The sequence below is a fragment of the Sarcophilus harrisii genome, chromosome 3 (assembly GCF_902635505.1).
Source record: "Sarcophilus harrisii chromosome 3, mSarHar1.11, whole genome shotgun sequence".
Classification (NCBI taxonomy): domain Eukaryota; kingdom Metazoa; phylum Chordata; class Mammalia; order Dasyuromorphia; family Dasyuridae; genus Sarcophilus; species Sarcophilus harrisii.
In genome coordinates, this window is record NC_045428.1 from 305,461,059 (window position 1) to 305,484,410 (window position 23,352).

The following is a 23,352-nucleotide window of genomic DNA, read 5'->3' on the forward strand; positions in this document are numbered from 1 at the left end:
ATGAAGTGATCAGGTTCCTAACTGCACTACAAGCACTGCCCTTGCACTGTCTTTCCCTAAAGTCTTTCCCTAAAAAACTTTAGGGATCGAGTTCATAAAGAAAGGGGTCAGGTTCCTAACCCCTACAAGCCAATTTAACTCCTCTGGCCCCGAATTATAGCTTAAAGTCTGGCTAGTAGAAAAGAATAATGGTTCTGGAGTCCGGAGGACTGAGTTCAAGTTGTTGAATAAGGGGGTAGATTTGGAGCTGAAAGAACATCAAGTCCAGCCCTTTTCATTTTGCTTCTCAGGAAACAGAGGCAGAGAAAATTTAAGTGTCCAAGGTCAAGTATTTAGTAGATGTAAATGCTCCCAAATAATTCTAACACTTAAGACCAAGAGCAAGTTGATTAAGTTACAAGGGCCATCCCAAAGAATATGTGTGGGGATGAGTTTGCATCCTTCGAGTAGGGCACATAGTTTTTGGCCCTTTGCCTTGGACATTCACATCAGAAGCTAGTGGTTGGTATCTGGTCCCTTTGGATGGAGGGGAAGGTATTAAGGAGGATTTGCATGAGCCAGGGGGAACTCCTACTCTTTCCACAAAGTCTCTCTGTTGGATCAGAGCCCACGGGATCTCCTTTAGATTTCCAGGGAGCTATGAAGAGCAGTTAAGTCACCTCAGCATTGAGGTGCATGCTTACCTCTGTCACTTTGAGACTAGACTTCAAGTCCCTAGCCCCCTCTTTTTTTCCTTCAGTTTGGGGGGATGGGAGAGAAATGCCCACTCTAACTCATGGAGTTATTATAACAAAATCATTATAATTGTAAGCTGTTATTACCTAGAAGAAATTTTAAAAGTTATCTGAGTTCCTATTGGTAAACTCATTTTATAGATGAGGAAATTGAGGCAGACAGATTTTCTGAAGCACAGAAAATTTAAGTGATTGACCTACCATCATATAGTTAGCAAGTGACAGGATTTGAACCCAGATTCTCCTTCTTCCCATATTCAGGGCTCTTACCAAGACAAACAACCTGAAGGGCATCCTCCCTTGGAGCAGAGGGTACCCCCCCCCCACCCAGGATGGGGGTGAGGATGAAGGGAGGGCAGGGAAAGGACATCCTCTTTTGCCAGTAATCCCAGGATAACAGCCCCATGGGCAGAAAGCTAGGGATATCACAAGGCTAACTCGGAGGAAGTGGCTCTAGGAGAGAGGAAGCAGACCATATGGTGTCTTACTACTGTAATTAATTATTCTTGGGAACTAGGTGCTAAATATGGTTCATTGCTTTTTCACACTTAGCACCTGAGAAATTTGATTAGAAGGTTGAGGTGGAGTGGGTATTTGTGTGTATGTGTGTGTGTAGCTGAAAGTCAACCCCTTCAACAACTCAACAACTCTAAAAATATGAGATGATGTTAGAACTGAAAAAACTTTAGGGATCGAATTCATAAAGAAAGGTTCGTATAATTCTTATTGAATTTGAGTCCGAGTTTAGTTGGAGTCCTATATAATTCAAATTCTATAGACCCTAGTAAATGTCTGTTTATATTTGAATTCAGGGCTGGTGCTCTAACTACTGTGCTAACCCCAAATGCTATAGATTTATTAACTGACACAGAAATAGAAGAGAACTTAGAGACCCCCTTGTCTGATAATTAGGGACAGTGCAGGGCCAACATCCCAGGTCTCCTCCTTGCCAGACCATTGTTTTTGAAATCTGGCCTTCTCAGACAAGTTCACTGTTGAACACTTATCTTCTTATATTCTTGAACATGATCTCATGATTCAGGACAAGAAGGTGAGTGGAAAGAGTAGTATATTCTGGAATGCCTTTACTCTCCAGGTTCACCCATCCCAACTCAGCAGACTTTCTTAGGGAGTCAGAACAGGAGCCTGGTCTCTGAACTTCAGGAATCCATTGCCCCAATGAATCCTCCCCCTCTCTTTGCCATGACAATAGAAGCACTTGGTAGGTGTTATGGAAACCACCTGCTAGTGGCTGCTGGGGATCTAATTCTGACCAGTGGAATAGATCCCTTTATATGCAAGGATGATGATGATAGAAGGAGACTGACAGGCAGTTGCATTCTTTGATTTCCCTCCTTTTCCCTCTTGCCTCTAATTTATTTCATTCCCAATTCACAAGCAACATCTGTAAAGGCTGATTGCCAATTCCTTCAAGTGTGTTATGATTCACAGCTGGGGGGCTTCTGGACAACCAACTTGCCCCTTAATGGCACAGTTCCCTTTTGCTCTTTACAGGCTTTCTGGGTTCCACACTTAGGTGTAGGTACTAGGGGCTTCCTTTCCACCTCCAGGATGAGAATGGGCCTTCCCATAGGCTCTGCCTTTACTCCCCCTCACCCAGAGAACTTAACACCAAAACTAATCACTTTTCCAGAAGAAATTTGAGGATTTACTCCTCCTATTGAGGAGACTAGGAAGCATGGTGGGAGAAGTATGCTGACCTTGGATTGGACCTATCCTGACTTGCCACTTATTCCCCTTATGATTGAATCCTTTCCCTATCTGGGAAAAAGAGAAAATGAGATTTCCTTGGATCCCATCTAAGATCTTTTACCTTTTCCTTTCTCCCTCTGTCTTGTGTCCTTTATTTCTCTTTTAATGCTTTTTTTTTAACCTCATTATCCTTCCTTTATCTGACTATAGTATAGATGTTTTTGTTCTTTAGTCATGTCTGACTCTTTGTGATCTCATTTAGAGTTTTCTTGGCAAAGATACTGGAGTGGTTTGCCATTTCTTTCTCCATCTCATTTTATAGATGAGGAAATTGAGGTAGACAGGATTAAGTGACATCGTTATTTGACCCTAGTGATGTACTGCATACCTGTTGTCTTCCCAGAGATACTTTTTACTATGCAGGCCTCTGGGTAATGAGCCTTTGGGGAATTAATATCTCTTGAAGTCATCTACCAAGACAAAAAGAGTTTGGAATTTATATCAGTGAAAGGTATACTCATATCAATCAAAGTACCAATTCTTGAAGTGTTAAAATTTTAATATTCATTATTATATCGATTAGATAGTGACATAAACCAATTAAATTATGCCCATTTTACTCAGAGGAGGGAAGGATGTACATAAAAGACAGCTAGAGTAACTAATGGATTTTCACACTTGAAAGGAATTCTATCAATCTCTGTCTTTAACCTTTTGTAGCCTATTCATAGATGGTGCAATCAAAGGTGGTTGGAGATTGGTTACCCTAAATTAGAAAATCCAGCTTCTTTTGTCTACCTGGTACATAATTGCAAAGCCCTTAATAGCCATGGGCCATCTTAGTATTTATCGGGCTATTGTCTGGATAGAGTCACCCTTCTGGGACCTATCAAGCATACAGCTTAATTTCCACTGGACAAATAAAGATGGCCACCCACTAAGTGGCAGAGAAGCAGTTATATACATGTCTCTTTGTATCTTTCTAATAGGAGTAATTACATCCATGTGGATTATATATTATTCTATAAAGACTTCAGCTGAATCAACTGAGTATGAGGATTTATCTAAGTTCCGGAAACCTAACTCCCAAAAAGTATTTCACGTTCTAATTTATTAATTAAAAAGCTAATGAATGGAACATCTTATATTTCTCTTGGAAAAAATTTTTAACAAATCAAAATAACTGACTAGAATTAATTCCTTTACATTTGTGTGGTGCTTAATTATTTTTTTTTCCCTCAATAGAGAAATGTTTTCCATTTCAATCTCATTAAGATGTCTTTCTTACCGAATTTTCTAGCCATATCAATTCCTGAGAAAAGCCATCCAGGAAACTATTTCACTACTTGAAAGTCATCTTTCCTACACCCCACACTGACTTTTTGCATTTGAAATTCTTGGAGACATTTTCAGACCCTAGGGAGTGAAACTCAAACTAAACAGTCAAAGCTTTGGAAATGAGTTTCAAATTATTGACAAAGGATCAACCAGTCAATAAACACTGAGAACCTACTATGTGTTCAGTGCAATGTTGAGGTATTTGAATTAGTTATTGATTTCAATTATTCCTGATTTTCTTTTTTTTTTTGGCTACAGACCAGTGAGAATAATTGAATTGTAAAATCTCAAGATATCTAGATATCCTTGGGCAATGAATTGCTTTGGATAGCCAAGTTTTCGGGATGTCTCATTCTCCCTTGGGAGGACAAAGGGTTTTCATTTTCATTTTGACTGGAATTTTTATAAACTATATTATAGACATTCTTATCTTCTTAAACAGTTTGCTAAATTTATTTCACCTTTTTCTAAATGACTCGGGGCCATCATAATAAATATCAGTTGTTGGAATGGATTCTAATATAAAATGCCCTTAGGGACCGTGGCAGGGGGAGTAAGAGGAAAGTTGTTTGGTTCTAAAGCATACCTAGGATGCTGCTTTTCAGCGTTTGTAATTTTCTATTTTTTCCCCCTTTCCTGTCAGCTATCATATAGCAGCTAAGAATTTAAGACCTGGAATCAGGGAGACCCGAGTTCAAATTTGACCACCTCAGCTTGCCTCAGTTTGCTCAATTGTAAAATGAGAATAATAATAACACTTGCCTCCCAGGTTTTGTGAGGACCTAATGAAATAATGCTTGCAAAGCCCCTAAAGTGCTATATAAATGCTAGTAATTATTATTCCCACTCCTACCAAAGGACCTGCCTATAGTAGTTCACTTTCCTCTCTTGTAATTTACTATTTTTTTTATCTGCTATCACCTTGGAAACGGAATGACCAAGGCTTATTAGAACTAAGTGTAAAACATGAATAGTCTTTAAGTGGGGTTTTGAGGAAAACATTTCTGAGGAAAGGGCATGAACTTTATTGCAGAGATATTGATTTTGGCAACTCTTAAGCTGTGTTTGTGTGTGTATTTTCTTTCTACATTTACTTTTTGATCCATGACTACTTTCTGGCTAAGATAGTGAAGTTGCCGGTTGTGAAATATTATAGCTCTTAATGTAATGAGTATTTTATAGTAAAGTTTGGGGAGTATTTTCTTTCCTCCTACCTCCAACAAATGCTGTCACCTCTTATCATGAGATAAGCTTCTTATACCCATTTTACAGAGAAGTTAGATTGGGATGTATTTTATAAGCTCCAATGGCAACTCATCTTTCTAGAGCCAATCTTATAGTCAGAGGAAAGAAACAGTTATTATCCCAATGATGAGGTCCCAGGAAGGATAGATTATGGTTAGCAGAGAGAAACTGAAGCACTGATAAAAATTATTTCCTGGGGCAGGCAGGATGAAGGCTCTGATAATCAGTTCTGTGGTCCCATCCTCAGTGGAAGAAATCGAGTCAGAAATCCAAGTTATGTCAAGTCCCTGAGGCTAAACTTTCCTTTTAAAACAGCTTATGGCCCAAGGCTTGGGCATTGTACTCCTTTGGGTCAGTCCCTCCCATCACTCTGTCTTGTGGTGTCTTTTTCCTCACCCCTTCCTCATGCCACGTGGTGTCTCTCTTCTCAGGCCCCACTTCTCTTTTAGGGTGCTAAGACTCAGGATTTGGCTTGCCAACTAAGGGCATGCCTTGACCTCGTGGGGTGTTTCCTTTTTCCTGGTAAATAGCACGTTTCACTAGGGAACTTGCCTTTCCATAAAACCCCTTTCTAAGTTCTCTCAACTTGACTTCATATTTACTGTTCCTGGTGTGTGTGTGTGTGTGTGTGTAAATATATATTGTTGGCCAATCAATGATAGCCAGAGTAACGTGGGTTTAAGGCATGATCCTTTAGAAAGAAAAACTCTACTATAGCTTGGGAGGTTTTAGTAATTACATACACACACACACATGTATATATGTGTGTATATGTGGAGTACCACAAGGAAGGGTATGATATGTAGGAGGGAAGGAAGGAGAGAGGGAAGGAAGGAGAGAGGGAAAGAAAGAGGGAAGGAAAGAGGGAAGGAAGGAAGGAAGGGAAGGGAGAAAGGGAGGGAGATAGGGAGAGAGGGAGGGAGAGAAGGAAGGGAGAGAAGATAAAAGTTATGGTGTTCAACTGACCAAATTTTTTGTGTATTTTTTTGTAATGAGCCGTTTTCTTTATCAGCTGAAGGCAGCATACAAGGGAGTTAAGTTAAATTGCAACAGAAAAACAGAGGTAATCTGCAGAGCCAATTACCACCCCTGAAATCTGTGGCTTCTTCTCTGCACTCCAACATGTTAGAATTGTGCAGTGGGTGCAAATAATTAAAAGGCTTTTCAATTTCTCACGAGAACCATTGGCAATTAATGGAAATCTTTAACTATGAAATCAACATTCATTTGTTGGTCTGGAAGGGTTCTTGCAAAGTAAGAGTGGCACTCAGTTTAATGTACAGGAGGGTGCCTCATCAGAATTGTTTAGAATCTTTTTGAAACATCTGTGTAGAAAATAGGGAAAGATTCCCTGACTTAAAAGCAGCTAGGGCTTGGAGTCAGGAAGACCTGAGTTCAAATCCAGTCATAGACACAAATTGTGTGACCCTGGACAAGTGACCTAATCTCTTTTTGCCTCAGTTTTCTCATCTGTAAAGTGGGAATAATAATAGCACTTCCCATGGTATGAGGATCAAATGTGATTATTAATCATAAGGTATTTAGCATAGTGCATGACTCATAGTAAGCAATATATAAATGTTAGCTATTATAATAATTAAATATTTGTAAAGCACTTACTATAAATAAATATCGAGTTCCTTCCTGTTCTGGAGAGCCCTTCATTTCCCAATAACATATACAAGGATGTTAATTGTTACAGTTTGCATTTAGACCACTAAATGGGAATACTACCTCACAGGGTAGCATTTGTGTTCCAGGTAGTGATAAGTGCTATAAGAAAGAAAGAAAAAAGATGAGACTTCACCAATGCATTTTAACAATCTGACTTTTAGTAGTCATATTTGTTTCTCTCTCTAGCTCTTTGCATATGGCAGGAAGTTCATCCAGAATTTTAGGATCATAGAGCTGGAAGAGACCTAGGTCCAAATCTCTCATTTTATATATAAGGAAATGGAGCTGCAGGGAGATTCAATGGAATGCCTCAGGTTTCATAAGTATTAATGTCAAGGGTGGAATTTGTACACAGATCCTTTGTTAATGGTATCTGTGCTTCTCATCCTTTCCTCTTCAAACTTATTCATCTATTGAATATCAAATATAAACTTAATAAAGAGGTGGAAAGGGGAAGAATATGCATTTACAGTATCATGAATAGACAGTAGGTAGATAGGATTATCCTGAAATCAAAAATAATATTACTGCTAAATAGGAAGTTGGGATAGCTTCTTGCCCACAATGTTGATAAGAAGCCCAATCCAGAAGCACGATATGATGGATCCTAAGACGGATGGATGGAAGGAAGGAAGGAAGGAAGGAAGGAAGGAAGGAAGGAAGGAAGGAGGGAGGGAAGGAGGGAAGGAAGGAGGAAAAGGAAGGGAGAGAAGGAGGGAGGGAAGGAGGAAGAAAGGGAGAGAGGAAAAAAGAAAGGGAGGAAGGGAGGGGGAAATGGAGAGGGAAGAAGGAAGGAAAAGAGAGAGGGAGGAAGGAAACTCAGTGATCTTTTCTTCTAGTCCTTTCATCTAATAGATGGAAAAAGCCCAATGCCATGATGAGCATTCTGTTAATATGCTGATTATTTGTCTCCTGCTCAGAAAAGCAAACTGATGCAGTCATTGAAAAGGCCCATTTGAGGCTAGAATAAGTACTTGAGATTTCAGGGAAAATAAAAGGGAGAGATAATGTTTTTCTATCTGGGACATAATCAGATATTTTGTACTAATGAGAAACACTTAAAAGACACATAGAAATATAAACTGGATGAGGCCATGGTGTATGTATTTATACAGGAATATCAAATCAGGCCCCAGACATTCCCTTCTTGTACCACTCTTACAACTATGGCCTTAGTTCCCCTGTCTGAGTGTGGACAAGTCTTAAAAGTGGCAGATGGAATACAGGAGTGGAGGGGAAGGGGTTATATTTTGGGAACAGAAACTGACATTTTATTAATTTAACAACAGAAAACCACTCATGTATGCCTGGCATAGTATCCTGAACATTTTATTTTTGGTGATGATGAAAGAATCTCTTTTATCCTAATTCTAAGTCTCTGTATGTAACTTTAAGTATTTATTTCTCTCATATCTAATAAGAAGTCTTCCAATTCTGCACAATAGGAATAAGATAGACACGATTTTAAAAATGTTTATAATTACAAATATGTTTGAAGATAATGACAAATCTATATTACATTTTGTGGTGACAAACTCTTTTTAAATGCTACTCTTTTTTGAGGTTACTAGCCCTCAAATAAATCACTTGCTTCGTTAACATTTCAAACTTGCTCCATTTCTTCATTGTTCTATGTAGCCTGATGCTTGGAAAGAGAACCCTTGCATGGCAGATTCAGTTTCCTGGTCGGGTCCAAAGAAGATTTGAAATGGTGTAGTTTTATAAAAATGTTCTCTTTCTTCTCTCACTCTAGAGAAGAAGTCATTTCTTCTAAATGAAAGTGGGATTGGAATGAACTGAAGTGTCAGGTAAAGGAGGGAAGGGGAAGGAAACTAGACACCTCTCCTACTCCACAGCAGGGTCTTGTTCTTTGGTTTGAAGTAAATTCTTAGAACATTGGACACAAATAAGATAATGTAAGTACAAAAATTGATCTTGACATTGAAACTTCATATTTTGGCAATCCATTATGGAGAATTATCTGTGCTTTTGCTGCATTCCATCAATGAGGATGATGAAGGACTTCTATTGGAAACTATTAGAAGCCCTCTGAGGGATTAGTCACTTTGCCATCTTGAGTGTCTGGTTGAGTTGGCTAAGGGTAGAGCAGGAGAGTGTAAAGTCACTGAGAATGGCTCCACTGAGCAGTAGAGGCTCCAACATTTCCTGAAGATAAGAGGAGCTGATAAGAGGCCACTCAGCACCCACTTGTTCCTAGTTCCATCCATTGTCCCTCCTTCAACACAATTTCCTTTTTCTTTTTTAGCCTTGGAACATAGTGCATCCCAACAGCCTATAATAGCCAAAATATTAAGTCCCAAGAGACTATACGCAAAAGAATGAACCTATTCCTTTCTTTATCTCTTTCAGAAGAGGAAATCACCACTCTTGTATTACCAGCAAAATGTTTCTCCACATAGTCCCTGGCTCCCAGATCAGGAGGAAGGTCAATATTCTGTATTGTGGGTGGATATAGTCTCCAATTATACCTTATCTTGCAATTCTGTTCTTTGGGAGCCTAAGCTCTATTTCTCTGGATATGGAATGCCCTAAGTAGAGAATCCTGGGCAGCTCCTGAGAAGTGATTGGTTGACTCTGTTGAAGTCAGAGTTCTGAATAAAGAGCTAGTCCTTGCTCCATGTCCAATGGAAACTGTAGATTCCTTGGCCATGGGTTATATGGTGTACAGATCAGATAAACATTTACAGAGCTCAAGTAAGTGAGAGTAAGTTTTTGAAAAATAAAAAAGGGTCTGTTTTTTTTCTCCTCTCCTTCCCAGTTATAAAAAAAGGAAAACTATTAACTTTTGTAAATACCAGTTTTGGGGGAGCTGGGGTTGTGAGAGGGAAGCAGCTTGGAGTCCAGTTCTTCTGGAGGTCATAGCTGGAGTAAATGAAGAATACTAAATCAATCCAGATGCTTTTTCCTGCACATTATACTCTTTGTTTTTCTTCACTCTCCAGCTGATGAAAATGAGCAGCAATAAGCCTAGTCCTTTGTAGCCCATTTGTAGTCCCAAGTAACTGCCAAGAGAAAAGAGAAAGGGCATTATAGAGAAAAGCTATTTGCTTTCATGGAAAGTCCCTTTCATTAGTTCCAATGGTCTGAGGTGTGGGAGATGCTCATCATAGGTTTAGTGCTGGAAAGCACCTAGAGCTCATTTCATCCAAACTTCTCATTTCAGTTAAAAAAACTGAGCTGTCAGAAAGGTTCAACAAGTCACTTAGATTTAACATGGCTTGATAGTTATAATATAGTAGTTAGCACCTATATTACCTTTTAGAGTCTGCAAAATATATTATCTTATTATTATTATCTTATTATATATTATCAATTATTATTGATGTTCACAACAATTCTGTAAGGCAGGTCATTTTTCAGATGAAGAAACTGAGGCTGCCAGAAGTTGTGATGTCATCATTGTCATAGTAATTCTATAGTAGCTTAAGATTTACAAAATACTTTATAAACTCTCATTATTTCAGTTTTTACAAATAGAGAAACTGAGGCTGCCAGAGATTAAGTGACATTATTATCATCATAGTAGTATTTATGTCACACTTTAAGGTTAACAAAATATTTTATAAATTCTCATTTTATCCTGAGGTAGGTGCCGTATTATTATTATTTCCATTTTTACAAATGGAGAAATTGAGGCTGACAGAGGTTAAGTGATATCATCATCATCATCATCATCATAGTATTTATATCACATTTTAAGGTTTACAAAATATTTTACAAGTTCCTCATCTTATTCTTGTTCTGATAGCATCTGGGAGGTGAATGTCATTATTCCCCTTTTACAGATGGAGAAACTGAAGCATGTTTATGAAAAAAGTTAAATGTTTTACCCCCTGCCATATTGTCTAAGAACAAATAGGAACTCAGGATTCCAAATGTTGTTCTTTCTACTTTACCATCAAGTTGTCTAGATTTAAATCTCAATCTTTTGACTCCAAATACAAAACTCTTTTCCAGTGCACCCACTTTCCTTAGAAGGCCAGAGCTAATGTGAGAAAACTCCAGAGGACGGTAAACTCTTGTTCACAGGTCAGCTTTATATGGAAATAAGTAATCTAGTTTTCTAAGTGGTCCTGATTCCTGAGATCAGTGCATTTTTTTCCACGTTTACTTCAGAGGTATTTTCTCCCCACATCTTTTCAATTGCATCCTCTGTTCTTGACCTTGAACCTTAAAATTACAGAAACCTGGGTATCTCAGGGAATCCAATCTCCTTCAGCCTCAGTTTCCCCACCTGTAAAATGAGAGGGGTTGTCTAGATGCCCTTTTAAGGTCCCTTTCAGTTTTAAATCTTATAATCCTTCTCTCCCTTCTCTGTACCCTAACCAAAACTAAACAAACAAACAAACAAAAAACAATCAAAACATTCATTTTCTTTAAGCCTATTGCATCTGATAGTGCAGTAGATAGAGCACTGGATCTGGAGTGTCTGGCTTGAATTCAAATCTGACCACAGATAGTTACTAGCTGTGTGACCCTGAATAAATCACGTAACCTGTTCCTGCCCATGACATATTGTAATAGCACTAGCTTATAGGGTGTTGCGAGGATCACATGAGATAATATTTGTAAAATAGTTAGCACAATGGCTGGCACAAAGTAGATGCTTTTAAAATGCTTATTCCCTTCCCACCTTCTACCTTCATTTATACAATAGTGACATCTAGAAAAATCCTTCCCCACACCATCTGTGTACGCATCCCTCTGTTTCTGTCACCTGTTGCGAAGAGCATCATTGTCATAATAAGCGCAGGCTCCTTTCTTCCCTAAGCACAGCTTGTTCCACCGGATGCAGGTGTAATCAATAGTAAGGCCATACAGGGCTGGAGAGGGTAACCAGGCTATCAGAGGACAAGGAAGGAAAAAAATTCAGAAAATTAGAAAATGCTGGGTTAAATATTTGCTGTAAGAGGGAAGGAATCTTGGTAACCCCAAGCTCTCCCAGGTGACTCCAAATGCAGTTACTTTTGTAGTACATTCTTTTTTTTTGAAGCAAAAGGGAGCAGAAATCCCATCACAGAATGCTCTATTTCCCAAGGGAATCTCTCTAAAGACAAATATCTTTTCATGAACTATGGTTTTCTCTTGCAGCAGAAGAGAGAAATAGACTAGGGACACATCCATTCAACACACAATGAGACATGTAGGTTGGGTTAAGTGCCAATCAAAAGATCTGAAAACATTGTTAAAGCCCCATTTTTAACAAATGGGATTTAGATATTTCCTTTATGCCAAGAGCTCAAACCCTTTTTGAAGCCTTCTTGAACCTGTTGTGGGAACATCCCTGTAAGACTATGGAGGGGGCAAGATGTTGTCTCCCTGTTTTACTGATGGTTGTTGGGTATTTAAAGAGTGCCTGAGAAAGACCTCAAAACTCATCAGCTTTGAATTACAGAATTCTGGAACATAAGAACAGGAAGGCCTACTCTCTCACTTTTCAGATGAGCAAACTGAGGCTCAATGAAAATATTTATCAAGAGAGAATTCATGTCACTTGCTCCTTTGGTCCAATACTTTTTCCGTAATTATACACTGGAGAATTATTTTGTATTAGTTTACAGACACATCTTGTGTCTATAAAAGACTTAGTGCCTTAATGCTGTTATTATTTTGGGGGGCATGAGGCAATTTTTACAATAAGACTTTTGGGATATCTCATACCTACAAACTAAATATAAAATAACAAGCTTAAAATTACTCTAAGACGTTTGGGACACTGTAGAGGACCAGGAGGTAAGAATCCATCCCAGGTCTTGAATCTTATAGTAACTTGACTCACCAAAACACACTCACTCTCTCACACTCACACTCACACTCACACACACTCTCTCTCTCTCTCTCTCTCATCAAAATAGCATAGACTGCTTGTCAGTATAATAAATTAATAATCTAGCGACTGAAGCAAAATGCAAACACTACTTTTTGGATTAAAGGCAAACATTTGAATTTAGGACAGGAAAAACAGTCCATAATAGAGACTAAAGGCATTTGGGAAAAAGATACTTGAGACAATGGTATGATAAACTTTACCTTGTATCTCAACTATTTGCATCTCTGTCCAATTAACCAAGATCCAGGGCTTAATTGTTTACATCTCAGTAGATGTTATTTGTTAGAGAAAACTATAGGAACTTCAGAGTATACTTTGTAACAAGTCTATGAGCATTTGAGGTATATATAATTGTCTCTCTGATCAATAAACTTTGAAGAGTTCATATTCAAGACTCTCTCCACCTGGCCCCGGTTAAATTCAGACTCTTAATTCACTACAGGAGCTGCACTCCAATAGGACACCATATATTTTTTATATACATATATGTGTACATATTGTTTCCTCTAATAGAATGTAGGTTCCTTGAGGGAGGAGAATAGTACTTCTCTCTGTACACTCAGGACCCACCATAGTGCCTAGCATATAGCAGATACTTAAGAAATTTTGATCAATTTTATAGGCAGATGACAACTGAGGTATGCTGGGTTAGTTAATTCAATGATCAGAATTACACAAACTCTGTCCAACACAAAATAAAGCTGGAAACTTGCAATAATGGGAGACTGTAGCTAAAAATTTAATAATACAGAAAACATTTTCCTTCCCCTTTTAGTAATAATGAAATGACAAATTGGTATCCTTTAAAAGATAGTCATATGGTTTTGTCCAGTCAGAATACCGCAGACTCTGTTGAGTTGTCCTAAATAGAACTAAATAGATCAGATGTAATTGGAGAAAGCTGTTCTGAGACTGATTTAAGTAAATTAACAAGAATCTGGTTCTTTTCTCTGGCCCTCCCCCACATTACCATGCTCACTACCATGTTTCTAGGAGAGGGAAATTAGCAAGAATAGAGAATCATAATCTCTACCTTGTTCCATTTAAAACTAAGTCCAGATGGGAAAAATTTCTATCAGCATGCACTGGGAAGTAATTTTAAACCTGCCCAAGTTTAAAAATACTAAGCTTTTTTAATATGTTAGACCCAAGTTACATTCTTTGGTGATGAGTACAATCCTACCAAGCTTGAACTTTATAACTTTGGTCACTTTTGAGTTATCTGAGCTCAGATTTAGGGGGAAAAAAGGAAGAAAAAAACATAAAAAACCCAAACCTTCCCAAAGCGTGTAGCCACAGAAAAGGTCATTTTTTTCAAGTTCATTGGAGGTAACAGGGACTCAACTTATTTAGCTCAGATTTAAACTGCCTTTTAAGTTATGTCAAGAATGGAAATTTTCAATCTCCACAGGGAGTTTTTGAATAAAGTTTAATTGAATGAAAATGAGTAATTGTATTGAAATCAGGACTTCTGTTCTGATGGTTGTTTTGATCCCAGACCATATACAATGTGCACTTTACTTTGGTCTCTGATAAGGTAAGAGAGAAAGTAGTTGGTCCACCAGACAAAGGAAAAAACAAAAGTGTAATGATGTGGAAAGAAACCTGGATTCCACAACACTACTTTGACCTACAACCGTTCCTAATTAGTCCTATTCTCCCCAAAAGTCCTAAAAATAATGTTCTTTCTTTCTTATTCTTCTTAGGTAGTCCTATCTTTTTCTTTCTTCTGATCCTTGAAGACACTGCCTCATATGGTCCTCCTGTTAATCTCATTAAATATTTCACCATTTAGGGGCAGCTAGGTGGTGCAGTGGATAGAGCACAAGCCCTGAAGTCAGGAGGATCTGAGTTCAAATCTGGTGTCAGACACTTAATACTTCCTAGTTGTGTGACCTTGGGCAAGTCACTTAATCCCAAATGTCTCAGCCAAGAAAAAAAGAATTGAAATCATCTGGTTCACACTCCCTCAAATAGTTCCATCTTCTCATCATCTCTACACTGATCCTGTCCTTACAGAATTAGAATAGGTTTCTTTCTATTCTCTAACTATTCCCCTCACTCTAAACCCCATCTCTTCTACTTGTCCCAGGACCCCATTCTCATAATGATTTTCTCTTCTAGAATCTTCAGCCTCCTCCTCAGTAGGGGCCCCTCTAAATCTTCAAACATATCCAGGTCTCTATCTTTGAAGACTTCCAGCACCTGGGACAGAGTCTTGCACAAAGTATACATGAACTTATTAAATGCTTCTTGAATTGAATTGATTTGATCTTTCCTAGCTTCTTACTACCAAACTTGTTGAACCTGTGTGATCTATAGCTGCTACTTCCACTTTCCATCCATCCATTCCTTTCTTGGCTATATGCAAGTTCAATCCTTCCCACTTTTATTTCTATCATAACTACTTTTTCGAAGCTTTTGTGACTTTCTTCTTATCAAATTTTACCAAATCTTTCTTACACTTTATTTTCCTTGTGATACAGAACCCGGACCTAGATTTGAATCCCTGTTCCTACCACTTAATACCCCATGTTACTAGGACAAATTATTTATTAATAAACTTCAATTTTTATTTAAAAAGAAGACATTGGACTAGATCAATGGTTTCATAATCAAATAGAAACATCCCTATGGGTGGCATTAACATGAATATTGTATTACATTTTTATTTATTTTGGTAAACATTTTCCAATTGCATTTTAATCTGATTTGGGTTGCACATGGGAGTTTTGTGGGCTATGATATTGACATCTTTTGACTAAGTTACCTCTAAGACCTCTTCTAGCCTTAAATCCATGGTCCTATGGAATACTCTCCCTTTTGTTTTCTTTGATTTTTTTTTTTCTATGTATAAGCCTAATACTGGTATAGCATACCAGGGTATGCATACTTCTGGGTAGAGTTCAAATTGTTTTCCAGAATGGCTAGACCAATTCATATCCTTGCTAACAGAATAGTAGCATACCTATTTTCCCACAACTCTGCCAACATGTATGATTTTCCTCTTCTATCATTTTTGCCAATCTGATAGCTATATGGTAGAATGTCAGAGTCAATTTAATTTACATTTTTCTAATCAAGAGTGATTTAGAGTAATTTCCATATGATTAATCCATCATAATTATTTTCACATAATTATTCCATGTAATAATTATTGAGAGTTTACCTGTCTTCCATCTTCCTTTGAAAACTGTTCAGATCCATGACCCTTTATCTATTGATGTTCCTTTGTTTCCCACAATCAATACTTCCTGGTTTTCTTCCTCTCTCTGACCATTCCTTTCTGTCAGTTTTGCTTGTACCTCTACTTTCTTTTCTTACCTATAAATATCTCCATAGGGTAGCTGTGGGCATTTATGCTCAGTTCTCTGCTATTTTTTCTTCAAATTCCCTCCCTTTATATAGGCTCTTTTTTTCAGTATCCCTGTAGACAATTATTTTGTTCTTCCTCTAATGTTTTTAGATCAGATGTTCTTAACCTGGAATCAGTTATAGTTATTGTTTTTTTTTTTTTAGTTTCTGTGATAATTGAGTTTCAATATAAATTTCTCTCATTAATGTAGGAATTCAATGCCATATTTAATATATTTGGATACCTCTCACATATTTTAAAATATGATATTTATGCTGTAATTATATTTTAAATATTCTGCTATCAATTTTCAGATTTGGAGTTCACCAGCTTTTTTTTCCTTTTGAAGGCTATTAATTTTTGTTAATTTTAAACATCTTTTTATTTTAAAAATTAATTTTAACTTAATTGTAATACATTTTTTAAAATTTAATTCTGATTTAATTTTTTTTCTCTTTCCTTGAAAACCTTATCAACTTTGTGTGTGTGTGTGTGTGTGTGTGTGTGTGTGTGATCTCAATGATCAGAGGTAAAAGGTTTAAAGTATAATATTATTTTGTTAAGTCCTGATTGTTCAGCCTGTCTGGAACTCTTCTCCAACTGCTTTCAGGGATCTTTTTAATTGTGGGGTTTTGTTCATAATTTCTTTGAGGTTTTGTTGATTTTTGAAAGAACTTCTGTCTTCAAATGATACACTAAAGCTTGCAGTATATATAATTTTGAGTTCTAATCCTATGCCTGTAAGACGAGTATATTTTTGTCTCATTTTTGTCTTTCTCATATTATAATTGAGATGTCTGATGATATTCCAATAATTGAGATGTCTGATGATATTCCAATTCTTTCCATGGGCAATTTCTCTTTTCTTTCTTCACACTTAAAGAAGTCTTTTTTTGCCTTTATAATTTTGAAATTTAATAATTATTTGCCTTGGAGACTTGCATTGAAGACTTCTTTATGCTGAGGGCCAATGAATTCTTTGAACTTGCATAGTGATGCCTATTCTTGTCCATTCTGGGAAGTTTTCTCTAATTAGTTCCTCAAATATAGTGTCTGGCTTTTTCTTTTTTCTTTTTTTTTTCTGTCTTCATACCTCCCTGGGAGTTCAATGACTCTTGCTCAATCTTTTTTATTTTGCCCTGTATATTCATTAGTTGCATTTTAATTTCTTTTATAATCTAGACTTTTTCTTCAGTTGATTTTTATCATCCATTATTAAGTTTTGTTTCACTAAAATTATTCTATTATTTACTGCTTTCATTGATGTTTTTTTAGTAATTCTATTACTTCACATTTTTAAACAAATTTGTTCTTTTAATTCCTCCCACATATTCCCTTTTCTACCATTAGTCTTCCTTTAATGTATTCATTAGCTGATTTATTTTTTCCTTTGTGTTTCTTCTACTATTCTTTAACATACATTTCTGCAGAAATTGTATCCCTACAATCTTTTGTTACAGAATATTTTATGTCATTGTGATTTTTTTCTGTAAGTTTCTCCTGTTAGATAAGTTTTACTTTTTATTTTTCTTGTGTCAGGGATTTTCCTCCTATTCATTTTTCATTTCTATTTCTGTCTCTATCTCCTCTCTGGGTGTCTGTCTCCCCCCCTACCATTCCCCACTCCTATTTTCTTCTCCCCTTCTCTCCTCCCTTCTTTCCTCTGTCCCTAGTCTGTCTCTTTCTTTTAATCTCTCTGTTTCTGGATGTTTCTCTCTCTCTGTCTTTGACTCTCTGTGTCTGTTTGAGTATGTCTTTCTCTATATGTCACTCTCTTCCCCCATAGGAGAAAAAGTGGTCACTGGGATATCATGCTGAAGGCACTCTTTTTGTAGGCTTCTCCCTTGAGGGTCTGTGCATTGATTCTCCTTCACTATCTCCTTTCTCTCCTTCCAAGTTTATTCTTTCTCCTTCTCAGATCAACAACAGACATGGAAACTGTTGTTTCTCTTTGTCTCTGAACCTCACTGAATTTTATTTTAATTTTTGTGTTATTTCCCATTTACTTTGCCCCTTCATGGGCAAAGAGGTGTCAGACACAGGCTGGGGGTCTCAAAGCTTCAGAGTACAACTAGAATCAGATGAAATATAATTTCTACTTGATTTTAAAGTATTAATAAAAAAGAAACATATAAACATGTGTGGTGCTTCAAGTCACTACATAATCTTCAGAAAACTTTATGGATGATTTAATCACTCCCATTTCTAAGTGAGTTTGACAGCACTGGTCTAGACCAGGGCTTCTTAAACCTTTTCCACTTGTGATCCTTTTTTGCCTGAGAAATTTTTTGTGACCCCATGCATAAAGGTTTGTAAAATAGTTATACAAATCAATCATTTACTGATAATATCATGATTTTATGACCCCCACATTCAATTATAAGACCTCATATTGGGTCATAACCTATAGTTTAAGAAGATTTGGTCTAAAAAATCCTTCTAATTTCCCAAGTTTACTCTTTCTCAAGACAAACTGTCTCATACTTACCAAAACAGACCTATAAATTATATAAACATAAACATAAAACACTTTATATACAAATAAAGTCAGATCTAAATAACTGAAGGAATATTTATTGTACATTGGTACGTAAAGCCAATATAATTTTTAAATGACAGTTTTACCTAACTAATCTATTTATTCAATGTCATTTCAATTAAATTGAATAAATAGATTAGTTAGGTAATTAAATTTCAATTAAATTACTAAAAATATTATCTACTGGGGTAGAGAACAAAAGATCAGTAACCAGAGGAAAAAGCTATAACAGAAGTAGATTCAGTATTGTAAGACCTTAAACTATATCATAAGGTGAGAGCATTGTTGAGGTATAAAATGATAATTTTGATTATTTAAATTAAAATTTTCCTGTATAAATAAAGCCTACATAAGTCAAGAAAAGAAGGAATTCAGAAAATCAGGGAAAACTTTAATAGACAATCTCAGATAGGATGTGATTGGGCTGAAATGTTGCTTTGGTATAGGAAATGATGAATTGACTGATTTGGAAAAACAAGGGCTATGAAGGAAGATGTTACCTATGTGTAAATATCTGCATGTTTATGGATGTCCATGCTTAATTGTAGCCTTCTTTTGGGTGGGGCCTTAAGAGGAGGAAAATAAAGTAAAAGGTACACAGCAGAGAACAAAAGAAAAACTATAAGGAAACAAAGAAAAATTAGATGATTTGAAAACAAGATGCAGTATTTATTATATAAGTTTTCTTGAAACGGAAATTTATTGTTCTATGTGAAATCCTATCATATTCTGCTGTGTACATGGTAATTTTTTTTCTCATTTTGTGTTTATGTTTAAAATACATCTTTAAAAAATTACACAAAAAAGACAAACTGCTCTTCACTAGAAAATTCCACTCAATAAATGCCAGCGGCACCTTTTTACCTCTAGAATCAGATAGAAAATCTTTCCTTTGGCCTCTGAAGCCTTTCGCAATCTGACCTCTTTTGATGTTTTCAATCTTACACTTTGTTGCTTTTCTTCTTACAACATATTCCATCTATCAACTCTGGTGTCTTCTTACTTGCTATTTCCCTTGTCTCAGATTCCTTCCATGACAAGAGGATTTGTCTCCTGGCTTCCTTTAAGACTTACTTAGAATTCCTTTTTGATGTCCCCTCACTGCTAGTTCATCCTCTCTGAGATCATTACCATCATTTATTCTATCCATTAGAATGCAAGTTCCTTAAGAGCATAGACTTTGTTTTCTTTCTTTGTATCTTCAATACCTAAATGCATTTCACATAGTAAGTGCTTAATAAATGTTTCTTGGGCAATTCCAAGACTTGTGATAGAAAGCACCATCTGCATCCAGAGAGCGAACAATGGAGACTAAATGTGAATCAAAGTATAGTATTTTCAGTTTTTTATTGTTTGCTTACTTGTTTTTTCCCTTTTGATCTGATTTTTCTTGTGCAACATGAAAAATTTGTTTAGAATAATTGCACATGATGTCTTGCTGTTTGGGGTAGAGAGAAGGGGGAAAGAGGGAGAAAAATTTGGAACACAACATTTTTGCATAGGTGAATGTTGAAAACTGTTGAAAAATGTATTTGAAAAGATAAACTACTATTAGTAAAAAAAATGCTTCTTGGCTAACTAGAAGTCCTTCCCCTCCCCTAATTTTCACTCATTTCTGGAATCTTTCTAGCCAAAAACAATCAGTGCCCTTGGAGTCTATTTCCATGACATCAGAGATGGGATTCAGTCAGATGGTCTTGCAAAGATGTCAAGGAAATGGTCATATACTACTGACAATGCTCTGGATCTGGTCCAAACCAGATTAAAATTTGGTTAAGGAATAATTACCAAAAATATAATAGAACACAGATAATGATAACATGTAGTTTTCTAAGTCTTGATGTTATTGGTAAGGATATTTATAGTTTAATGTCCCTCCCTCCCATACCCTCATTTTCTATTTGAATTTGTCATCCTTGAACTAGAGAACCAAGCTCTCCCCATGGCTCTTGAGCCTGCCATATATCCTTATTGTTCTTGGAAGGAAGGACCAATGCTCGTTCTAGTAGAGCCAGTCATCAAATTGGAAACGACAATGAAGGTCTGTGTAAGTATGTACTAAGTTCAAGGAGCACCATCACAGATCCCTTTTCCTGTCAAGAGCCCGAAGAGCATCATGCACCAAAGACATTCCCAGTTGTCCCTCCCTTTCCTGTCCTGCTTCAAAGATATCTGCCAATGTGCCAGCTAGGGATAGGGGTGGGGAAGAAGTGCTGCCTTAAATATCCTGCTTTAATTGTCTCTCCTCCCTCTCCATTTCCCAAGTTAAACCACAAAGTCTCTCCTTGTATGGGTGAAAACATGACAAAAACGTTTGGCTTTGGATGATTTTAGTCTTCTACAACAAAGCTTTTTAAACTATGGGTCATGACCTCATATAGGATCATATAACTGAATGTGGGGAGTCGCAAAAATTTAGCAACAGTAAGGTTTCTGAAGGCAGTGACCAAAAATTAACTCAAAATCAAACGCATAATCAAACTGAAGTGTTTCCAGCTGTGTCTAAGTTGCATTGCTCGACTTCACTGCAGCCTTGGTTCTGAATACACAACATGCTCATTTTGCACTATGCAAAGTCTGTCTCTGTCTCCTCTCTGGGTGTCTGTCTCCCCCCCACCCCTTCCCCACTCTTATTTTCTTCTCCCCAAGGAAGCACCTTGGCTCAGATTTGAGATGGGGTCACATAAAAAGTTGCTGGTTGAAAAGAAGTAACAAGTGGAAAAAGTCTGAGAATCCCTATTCTATAATGCATTTATAGAATGCATTATAGAACCCTAGAATCCTTGCAACTAAATAGAATAACTTTATTCAGGGTGATTGCTGCCTACTTATGTTTATGTCTGTGTCTTTGTCATGACTTTTATCTATATCTACATCTACAACTATGTCTATGTCTATCTATGTCTATATCTTATTTCCTTACCATATTCTGCAATCTATGGCAATGACTCCTTGTTTTTCCTCACATACAACATACCATCTCCCAAACTCCAAGTATCTCTCCCGCAGACCCTACATGCCTAGAACTCCTTCCTACCTTATTTTTGCCTCTTGGTTTCCCTAGTTTCCTTCCAGTATCAGTTAATCTTACCTTTTGCAAAAAAAAAAAAGTCTTTCTTTTTTATTAATTATTCACTAGCCATTATTAATAAAATTATGTCTCTAAAACTTTTCACTCATCACAGCAATCCTCGTGAATGCTAATGTCTTCCCTCTAAGAATTATCTCCAAGTAATCCTGAATATACCCTTTTTGTACTCAGCTGTTTGCATATTATGTCCTATGAGCTCCTTTCTTTTCTTTGTAATCCCTAATGCTTGGCCCAGCACCTAACACATAGTACATATTTAATAGATGATTAATTGACAATATGAATGAGATACTCAGATACTTACCCAACAACCTCATCAGCAAGAATTGGACTCCTATAGCAAATGACTTTTCTTCCTGATTCACTACCCTATGGAGAAAAACCAAGAGTTAGATCTAGAAGAATGTAGATCTGCTGCTTTCACTTGTGTGCCTAGAGCTGACATCACACAAGTCAGAATTTGTCTCTCTGGCAAACTCTTCCCAGGGAAGTTTGTAATAGTACATTTTCTTTTCTTAAACCACATCAGGGTCCAAGCAAAATCCCTCTTGGAGCAACTATGCATGGAGAAAAGGGAGAAGCTGGACATGGAAAGAGACAAATAACCCACTTTACATAACTGATCTGAGCAATCTTGTCAAGCCAAGTCTCATTCTGTGATCCCATTTGAGGTTTTCTTGGCAGAGATACTGGAGTGGGCTTTCATTTCTTTCTCCAGCTCATTTTACAGATGAGGAAACTGAGACAAACAGGATTACCAGGTTAGAATGTGTTTGAGCCTAGATTAGAATCCAGGTATTACTGATTCCAGATCTGGCATTCTATCCACTGTATCACCTGCCTGCCCAATCTATATAAAAAAGATGTGGCGAATCCCTAATGAGATAAAATATGTCAAATAGTTTATAACAATAAACTGTCAAACCTCTCTCTCAATTCAGTGAATGCCAGTGACTCCCTATCACATTCAGGATCAAATATAAAATCATTTATTTCATATTTAAAACACAAATCAAATCTATAATTTGCCCAGAAAACAGAGGAATAATTCCCACATTGTTTTGTCACCTATGTTCATCACGGTAAAAGTAGAACTCTATCCCTACCTATTCATAGCTTTTAACTGCCTGCTTAATGATGACATGGAAGTTGTCTCCATTATTAAATCCTATCCTTTATAAAAGCAACTCTTTTATATTCTTGTTTGTTTGTTTGTTTCTACTTTAGTGTAATAAATGTTTGGTTTATGAATAAATTAATATAAAAATACATACATGCATAAATGAATGAATGGAAGAATAAATGAATGAATGAATGAAGCTCTCATCCACCTGGTGTACTGAAAAGAGTTATAGATTCAGAGGATTCCAACTCTCCAACACTTATTACTTATGTGACCCTGAAAAAATCAGCTCATCTTTCAGGGCTTCCATGACTTTTCCGGAAAATACAGATTGGGCTAAATTAATTTTAAGGTCCTGTAAAGCTCTAAATGTATAATTCAATGATCCATTATCATAATTATACCTCCTTTATTTTGAGAATTAAAAATCTTTGGTGTGAACTAGTTAAAGTAAAACTAATTTAGATCTGTGCACTTGAATGTCCATGGAGGACAGAGATAAAAGGATTCTACCGATAATCCTCAAACATCATTTAAATGATTAGTTTAACCCTTCCTGTCCCCATAAAATATATACAGAAGTGCTAACTCATGGTAAAATGGATTAATTTGGAATTTCACTTTTCTATCCACCCTCTAAGAGAGTTTCTGGCAAGATGGAAATTAAGGCCAACAGGAGAAAAGTAAGT

At 36.7% G+C, this 23,352-nt stretch overlaps 1 protein-coding gene across 1 annotated transcript in view; it reads right to left on the minus strand.

Moving 5' to 3' along the window:
- Positions 1-8,166: 8,166 nt before the first annotated feature.
- The window catches only part of SLCO2A1 (solute carrier organic anion transporter family member 2A1), a 145,682-nt gene continuing 130,496 nt past the window's right edge, over positions 8,167-23,352 (minus strand). The window contains exons 12-14 of the mRNA XM_031959760.1: positions 21,845-21,909; positions 11,443-11,566; positions 8,167-9,727 (exon numbers count right to left, since the gene is read on the minus strand). Of these exons, the coding sequence (XP_031815620.1) occupies positions 9,607-9,727; positions 11,443-11,566; positions 21,845-21,909 (310 nt within the window). The 3' untranslated portion in view covers positions 8,167-9,606. The remainder of the gene's footprint in view (positions 9,728-11,442; positions 11,567-21,844; positions 21,910-23,352) is intronic.